Consider the following 9,230-nt stretch of genomic DNA (forward strand, 5'->3'; position numbering starts at 1 on the left):
ATATACATATACGTACGTGTGTGTGCATATATACATATATGTATGCATATGTGCATATGTGTATATGCGTGTATATATATGTGTACACTTCGAACATAAAAAAGAGAGAAATAAAACAAGAATACTAAACCTCAAGAAATAGATTCAAACAAAAAATACCAGACTACTCGACAATACTAGGGTGACAAGATGACTCTAGGTCAACATCAACAAGAAAGTGGAACAAACCTTACTCAACCAAGGTTGTGACGCTCAAGGTATACGTTCGAATATTTGGACCTAGGACTCATTGGCAATGTTCTTTTCTAATATCTGTGACCCTCTCCTTGATGATACTCTCTTAACCTCATGAGGGTGTTGAGGTTCCTGCAAGCACTTGGTCACCAGAAAATTCAGTTATTCCTGCAAGCACTTGGTCACAAGAAAATTCAGTTAGTCGCAACTTAACCGTTTAGTCAAATTCATAATATATATACTGCTAATTAAATAACTTCATAAATAATTTTCTTTTAGTTAACATGTCACTGATTAACGTGAACAAAGCATAATAAGCATTTTCCAAAAATTAAGAAAGAGGGACTTAATAATTCGATTGGAAATTTGCTAGTTGTGGCTTCGCTAGCACTGATTCAACTGAAATTAAGGTTAAACACCAAATCCCTTTTTTTTTTTAAACCAAGATTATATGTACCCACCTCTATTTACAGCCCATATAAAAAGCTTTCCCAGATGAGGTTCTTTTACAGAGCTAGTGAAGCTTTCCTTGCATCGTTTATTATACATTTGAAGGAAAAAAGAAAAAAACAAAGCAGTCTGCATGTATATGTTGCTCTTCATGACCACACGAAAGATGTATACACCTCTTAAATTCTATTCAGTCTGGTAGTAGAAAGCTAGAACAGGATCTGGATGCTCCAAGTCCTGAGATTTGATAAAACCTTTTGGTTCAAAGCCTTCCCTTTGAATCCGACTGCTAATATTACTTGGCAATGGCTTTTCTTGTTGGTACAAGAGAAGCACGTGTGCATGTACATTTCCGGGCTTTCCATATGGTGTATATTCTGCAATCTCTCTACCCAAGCAATTTACAACATCTGCGACAGAATAACACAATAAAGGAGATTTCAGATTAGCTACTACTTTAGCAAATAGCTCAAAAGCACTTTGAAGGACACAAGTAAAACTTACCAACTTCAGGAGATGCTGATGGTAATCTAATATCCTGCACCATCCATTGGAGATACAGAGATGTGTCTGGATTTGTTAAATCTACACCAATTAAGAGGAGGAGATAAACATCCTCAGTAGTCACTATTTCATGTTTTCTCAAATGCAGACTAGGCTTTTCAGATGTTTGGGATAATGGAAGCATCCCACCCAATGGCACATCTCTTTTTCCAAACTTAATCATCAGGTCCATTGCTTTTTCATTCAGTCTGTCAAATAAAGCAAGCATATTAAGTGAAAGTAACAACATTATATATGATCATCAAAAGGGGCTGACAAAGGGGCACATATATCTTGAAGAAAGAAAATTCTTTATAGCCATATCGACGACTAGCTCACAACATTTTTGATGTGGAAAAGGTAAATGGAAAAGGTCTAAAGAAAAATGGGAGGAAAGAATTTTGTATCTTTTGCATCGTGGGGACAGTTGAATTAAGAAGCACTTTATTCTAATAGTGTGAAGTTTACTACAATATCTGGGACAAGTATGGAGACACTTTAGCAGCTACAAGATTTGATCGAAGAGGATAAGATTGAGAAAACAAGGGAACCCATCATCAAGCTTGTAGTAAAAAACAAGGGAACTCGTCATCAAGCTTGTAGTAAAAAACAAGGGAACTCGTCATCAAGCTTGCAGCTTTTAGTAGTTGCAGGGTCTACTGTGCTATATAGGCTATCTATATAGAGTCCTTCAGGAAGGCACTATGTAAGCTTTGCTTGAGTTTCAATTCCGCTAGTTAGCATCTTCCTTTACTAATGTACTATCATGTTTTGGGGGGAGGTGTTCCTAGTGAGTTCTCTGGCCTTGTCTTTGTAGTTATTGCCTTTGTGTAAATGTTGTTTTGAAAATTAGGATCTTGGTATGAATTGTTTCGGGATTTGACTGACCTTCTTTCCTCGGTCTTTCAGATCAAACATGATCCGAAAACGAGAATTCAGATCTTGCTCAAAACAAAAGGAAGTTGGCATAGAATGTGTACTTCATTAGACAAGTTTCATGAGTAACAACAAAAATGTCTTAACTCAAATTTTCGAACACTGGGAAGAGATGAAGAAAAGATACCTCTCAAACAACTTGGGAACAAGTTTGAACTGCTCAAGGCATTCTTTGACAGAAGGAAAATCGTTCCTAGTAGTCCTCGCTGCAGTCAGCTCTTCGTTTTGAATTTCATCTGTGTTACAAGACAATTTCATAGGTTAAAGATTCAATGAATGGAGGAAACAAAATACAAAGATAGTTTCCAATAAAACCCTAAACTTCTAGATGATTGAACATACAAGGTGGAGAGGTGGTGTATCCCTGGGCATTTTGAATCATGGAGCTCTGTCTGCTCTCATCTGCAGCTGTAGGTTCCAGTTTACCGGGGCGATCTTTAGCACCATCTGCACCATAGAATCAAACACATTTATTAATGCTCACATGGGTTTAAAAGTTAAAATGATTTTCAAACACCCAAACCACTTCAATCTAAATTTACAGTTTGTAAGTAACTCAAGCCCGGCTAGTCTTGTACCTTTTTGGTTAAAAAATACTTGATAGCAAATAAGACCAACATATTCAGGTACCAAATGAGCATAAAGTGCCGTTCTGAATAGCCCTGGTTCTTGTTGTGTCAAGGGCTTACATTTTGCAACGTACTTTGTCCCCAGTTCCAGTCTCACAGCTTACATATTAGGTAATGGTTTAATCACCGTATAAACAGTCAATGAACATGACGTGCCTCGATGAAGGCACTGATTTGATGTTTTGGCAAGGACAACTACTCGGTCTCCAATCCTAGTCATGCACAGCTTAACTCAAGGTACTTCCCAAATTTGATGTTTTTGAACGACATCGACTTGGTCTCTAATTCAAGGTACTGATCTAATTTGATGTTCTGACAAGGACAAGTACTTGATCTCCAATTTCAGTCTCACAGCTTAATTCAAGCTACTTCTATTTTCAAATAAAATTCCAATCAGAGCAAAATGGACCAAAAAATGCAGTCACAAGAGCTGCAAAAAACACAGATTCAAAGACCAAAGCTGCGACAGCAATAACAGAACCATGAAGTAAATATTTACTGACAGGCAGCTGGGACAAGATTAAGAGTCAATTACAGTTTGTCAATAACAGTAAATTGATAGGAATATACAAATAGCAAAGAATTCATAAAGAGCTGAGCAGAATTCACTGTCATCACAGAAGCAATATGTTTCCATGGCATAAAAACCAGTAACTCTGCATTCATAGATAATGGGCATGCCGTATCCTGTGCTAAAACCTGAAACAAAATTGCTTCGCTCTGCTCTCAATTACAGGTTTTGTCCACGAAAAACCAAAGAACAGCTTCCCACTTGGACCAAATCAGCCATCAATTCAACAATCTTGAAACCAAACTTTTCAATCAGAATCAGAGAGAGATAATTCTTAAGATCTGTTGTTCCAAAGTACTTTACAGGCTACAGAAAAAAACAGGACACGCCATGATGTTCCTAATACTATCTATGAATGCAGGTTTATTGGTATAGCTTATGATGACAGTTCTGCTCAATTGAAGCTACTAACCAAGAATATTTATCTCAAACCAATGTTTTCAAGATGACTGATATCAAAAACACACTTTCAAAATTTCCCCAATTTTTTCGACTCTGTTCTGAAGATGGCAAACTACAAAACACCACATACCTCACAAATTTTTCCCGTTTGTCAAAATGAACATAGTAAAAGATGTTACCTGCGGGCTTAAATCCAGCAAGAACAGCATTGCCTTCAACACCAGTACCCGGAGCAGGCATCATCCCAATTAAAATGGCTTCCCTGGTATGCGGCACCTGATAAACACCTGCATTCAAGAACACACATCCATTTTAGGTTTTCACTCCAACAAAAAACATAATAAACACAACAATCAGAGGCTTCTGAAATCATTTAAGCCCAACCCTTTGAAGGATCAGAGACGGCAGCGCCTCCATCGTCTCTGACATCAGTGGCAACATATCCGTCGGCTCTAATGTTGGGCGCTTCTTGTAAAAGTGAGGAAGGGGCTTTTTTGTGGTAAGAGCGCATGCCCTTTCCAAAGCCCGAGACGGCCATATCGGAGACAGGAACTTCACAGGGCTCTGTAATTCCCGTCACCAAACTGGTTTTTCTCACTAATTCCTCTGTGGTGAGGTAATGGATGCTCGGAACTTCTGGCCGCCTCGGCTTCATCTGCTGCTCCTCTGCCATTTCTTTGCAATCTTTGAATTAATCTTCTGTATCTTTGTAACTCTCTGCTATTGAAAATCAAAGAAAGTTTGCTGAATTGTTGCTGTTTGCAGTATGTGAATGTTGATTTGCTTCGGCGGTAGAAATCTTCATCTTCAAATTTTTAATTTTATTTTTTTAAGATTCAGTTAAGCGTGGAAGCCATGAAAAGCTTCACGTGTTGATGTTATATAATGCGACGTATGCTGGAAAATTTTGGAGCACCTGCATCCTCGTAGTTGCCTAGGTGTTTAATAAATCATTTATATATATCATCGAAAATTTAACCTGTTTTAGGAGTTTGGATTCTTTGGTTGGTGCTACAACAAAAGTTTCAAATTTTTGTAATGTTTTGACTTTCTTTTGGGCAAAAAAACAAAGTATATTGGGAGATTTTAAATTATTTAGATGTAAAGCGGTTCATTGTTTAAATATTTGGAAATGGGCTATTCCCTGTGGGGAAGCTCCCCACCGGAAAATTGTCTCACGCTGGTTTTTTTTTTTTTTTCTTTGCTTTGCTTAGGAATTCATCGGAGAAGGCTACATAGGCTATTCCTTGTGGGGAAGCTCCCCACCGGAAAATTGTGAAAATTGTCTCACACAGGTTTTCTTTTTTGTGTTCTACATAGGATATTCCCTGTGGGGAAGGTCTCCACCGAAAAATTGTCTCACACCTGTTTTTTTTTTTTGCGTTGCTAATTTTGAAATAGGAGCATAAAAAATTATTGCTTGCAATTTATTAAATATTTACTATACTCTATCTTAAAATTAAATATTTTATTGTGATGAAATTATAGTTCTTATTTAACTTTTTCATTTCATTTTAATGCATTCTTATGGTTGTATCACTTAATACTTGAATGCATGGATTTTGTGATAACTATATACACTAAACCACTACAATTAAGTGTAGGTTGATAAGACTTCAATCATGAAGATAATTCATAGAAATAAAATTAAGTGATTATGGTAATTTTTTCTTATGGTTATAACACTTAGTACTTGAATGCATGAATTTTGTGATAAGTATTACACTAAATAATTAAAATTAAGTGTAAGTTGATAAGACTTGAACCATGAAGGTAGACTTGTAGAAATAAATTCATAGAAGTAAAATTAAATGATTATGATATTTATAAATTGAATGAAACATCAAATCACTTGTCATGTATTAAAAATATCACACATTGTACTTGCATCATGACAAGTCTATAAAGAATGCAATCATATGAATGGACTAAATTTTTATTAATGTATTTTAAAGTTGAACAAAACTAGAAGCTCATAATGCCTCTTACACCATCCTAATGCTATCAAATCCTCAAAATTTTGAATTTTAGACCTCCTCCAACTCATAATATCTCTTATATCATCACCCCATTTCAATCATAATAGATAAATAAATAAATAATGCAAGTAATTTAATGTAGTAGATGTTTCAAATTTAGCAATTTATCAGAAAGTGTTAATGTCAAACCAATGGTCACGTCAATGAACAATATTAACACTTAAAAAATTTGCACACGTTAGAAGTATCAATCTATAGTAATATATGCGGTGTTAGTATCAATTATAACATAATGTAATTAGGATACACTACATTACAATAAAATAAGATTGTAGGGATAAATTTGAATGATCGGTTTTTTATTTTGGATTTAAATATCTCATGTTTTTTCTATTTAATATCTTTTAGAGGGTTTGGGGGCATCAACTCTCTTTTACAAGAAAATCATAATTCTATAGAGTAAGATATGATTATCTTTCTTTTTTTTTTAATATTTTTTTGGAATTATGTTAAATTATTATTGATAATTCACTTTTTTTAAGAATATATTTTTGATTATTTTGTTGCTAAAGGTTGCATGAATATATAAATTTAGATAGATATTTGAGAGGATTTAGATATTGACATTGTAATTAGTAAGGGAATACGGATTTAGATATTGACATTGTAATTAGTAAGGGAATACTATCATTAGTATAGTTTAATGTCAAAAAGGAGTATTTTTTTAAAATCCATTAAGATATTTAAGGATGGATTTTTTCTTGTGAAATCAATAAGACAAAAAGTAGATTTTTTTAGAGCAATTATAGGGTTTAGGAGGCAACTTGATAGTTTGGAGTTTGGTACAACTAGATTAACTATGGAGAAAAGTGGAACAAATTGATACAAAAATTTGTTATGATATGGTGGGACTTATGTATAAACAACCAAAGATTGAAGTTGAGAATAACTTTATAGAGAAAGCATTAGTTCCTAATCCTCAAGTATAAAAATCATGACAAAAAATGGACAAATTAATGGAACATTTTTGTAATGATAATTTTACTCTTCAGGTATCTTCAAAAGATGAGAAAGATAAAATAAAATCCATTGTGCTTCTTGTGTGTCTGATTATGGACTACGTGATAGCTTCTTAGTAGTTCAAATAATATATAACTATATAAATTCTCACATGAAGTCTACAGAACATCAAAATGATAATATAAGGTTGGGAAATAGTGAAAGTATTTTATGTAGCCAAGTTTCCCAAATATATGGTTGGAGATTGACTTCAAATTCAAAGCATAATTAATATTTCAAGAATGATTCTAGCAAGACACGAGATTTTATTTTGTCCAAGGTTGTGGAAGAAACCATTGGAGAGTATCAAAACAAGAAAAGGTTTAACATGCTAGAGGACCAATATAGTTAGTTAACAAAACACATCAAATAAAAGATATTATTTTATATTTTAAAAATGAATATAATTTGTCGTTGGGTTGAGGAATGACATGGTTGGAGGAATCGGGAATCCTACTATAAATCTTAGTTCCAACAAAGTTTGAGCAAGCTATTGAATAAGTTATCATAGAGAGATTCTACAAGTACAAGGCTTCCCACCCAAGGTGTGTTAAGTAAGATTTAATCAAAAAAAAAAATTGAAGTCATTTTCCTTATTATTATGTTTTTTTATTAAAGATAAAATAGGTTTTAAAGGGACCTGAAACCCTTTACATCCAAATGCTGCTAAAAATAAGAGTATAACAAACTAGTAGCCAACCATTAGCAAATAAACATAAAACAAGACATAAAAAAGAAATAGAACAAACATACTATTTTAATTGATTAAGGGCCTTGACCACTTCAATCTCCTATTTCATAAGGTGATCATGACGATTGACCACCTCTTGAATGTCTTTATATACTGATAACCCAAGGGTTTCTTAGGATGGTTGCAAGTGTGGGAACTCGACCCTTGCTACCTCCATGACCCCCTATTTACCTTTATTCATAAACTTTCCAGCATCTTTAGAATTATCTTTCAAATCCTTGCATTCATATTCTTAACCTTCTCACTAAGGATACAAAGACCTTTACCATTGTTTTAAATAGTAGTCTATCTCACTTTCACAACCTTATCCGATTTTTTATGCACCTTCTGAATAGTTTCCTCTAGCATATGGATATGACCCTCAAAATCATTTTTCATCAAGCTAACATCTTTAGCCACTTCCTCCAAAATGAATAGAATATTTTTATTCTCAGTCATGTTCCTCAAGAGATCCTCATTGCCATAAATTTACTAGTTTGTTTGGCTTCATCTCTTGTGATGCTAGATTTGGACAGTAGCTCCAAGAAAATTTTCTCATCGTGGTTTTTTCCATGTGGGGATTTCCATGTATATATGGTGTTCTCTTGTGCACTTGTGTTGGTTTCTTTATCTTTCATTGTCTAATTAGATTAAGGGACTATATTAAAAGTTGGTGTAGAAAAGTTCAAGTTTCAAGGGATATTAATTCATCCCCCTTGTAAGTTTTTGGCGTGTTCAAAAATTGGTACCAGAGATAAGTTCCTTTAAGAAGTTTAACCACCCGAGGAAGATCTAAGATGGCTTAATATGGATCTCATAAGGCACCTAGGTTTGATGGATGAAATTATACTTTTTGGAGAGTAAGAATGGAAGCTTATCTGGCATCTCTAGGGTTTGATGTTTGGCACTCAGTCAATGATGGTTATATTGCTCCTACTACTCCTCCAATTGATCCAAATAAGATTACACTGTATGAAAATAATGCCAAGGCAAAGAATGCTATTTTGAGTGGTTTGGATAATTTTGAACTTTGGAAAGTAATGAATTGCAGTTCTACTAAGGATATCTGCGAAAAGCTTATTATGAAGGAGATAATAAAGTAAAGAAAGTTGAGATGAAAATTTTTGAGAGAAGAGACCCTAAGGATGACAGAGGATCAAGATATTGCTACATATATGCTCCAGGTGGATGAGGTGGTTAATGGAATCAGAGGCCTTGATGGAGAAGTGAAAGAATATGAGATTGTGAAAAAATTACTAAGATCTCTCCCTAATCCTATAGTCATAAGGTGTCTTCTTTTGATGAGTCTAAATATTTCGATGACTATTCGATGGGTCAATTATATGGTGCTCTCACTGCTTTTGAAATGAGAGAATTTGACAAAGATGCCACAAAGAAAGAAGCCAGTTTCAAACTTAGTAAGAAGGAGGATGATGATGCATCCAATCAAATGGATGGATTTGATGAGGAGGATGCCAAATTTGTACTTGGAGATTGAAAAAGGGCACCAATAGACACAAAGGTAAGCTACCATTCAAATGCTTCAATTGTGGAATATTTGGTCATTTTTCTTCTAATTGTCCTTTCAAAGAATTGAAAGCTAGCAATAAGAGAGAAAAGTTCAAAAGAAATCTTTATTCCAAAGAGAGCAACTATTCTTCAGAAGATGAGAACATTAATGACTCAAATGAAGAAAC

General features: G+C 34.3%; 1 protein-coding gene across 1 annotated transcript; it reads right to left on the reverse strand.

Moving 5' to 3' along the window:
* Positions 1-587: 587 nt before the first annotated feature.
* Positions 588-4,579, reverse strand: LOC131056111 (uncharacterized). The gene is made up of 6 exons (XM_057990457.2): positions 4,150-4,579; positions 3,945-4,052; positions 2,506-2,610; positions 2,291-2,399; positions 1,189-1,436; positions 588-1,094 (listed from the first exon to the last, which is right to left on the reverse strand). The coding sequence occupies exons 1-6, from the start codon at positions 4,436-4,438 to the stop codon at positions 871-873; spliced, it is 1,083 nt and encodes a 360-aa protein (XP_057846440.2). The 5' UTR covers positions 4,439-4,579; the 3' UTR covers positions 588-870.
* Between the last annotated feature and the right edge of the window lie 4,651 nt (positions 4,580-9,230).

Source organism: Cryptomeria japonica, chromosome 2 (genome assembly GCF_030272615.1).
Source record: "Cryptomeria japonica chromosome 2, Sugi_1.0, whole genome shotgun sequence".
Lineage (NCBI taxonomy): Eukaryota > Viridiplantae > Streptophyta > Pinopsida > Cupressales > Cupressaceae > Cryptomeria > Cryptomeria japonica.

What these genes read in the sequence shown, in the direction of transcription:
- LOC131056111 (XM_057990457.2), bottom strand. Translation starts at nt 4,438, where the DNA reads ATGGCAGAGGAGCAGCAGATGAAGCCGAGGCGGCCAGAAGTTCCGAGC. An exon ending in CGTCTCTGATCCTTCAAAGG is followed by an intron (nt 4,053 to 4,149) that starts GTTGGGCTTAAA and finishes TCTTGAATGCAG; the next exon opens with GTGTTTATCAGGTGCCGCAT. An exon ending in GTTCCCAAGTTGTTTGAGAG is followed by an intron (nt 1,437 to 2,290) that starts GTATCTTTTCTT and finishes TTTATTTGACAG; the next exon opens with ACTGAATGAAAAAGCAATGG.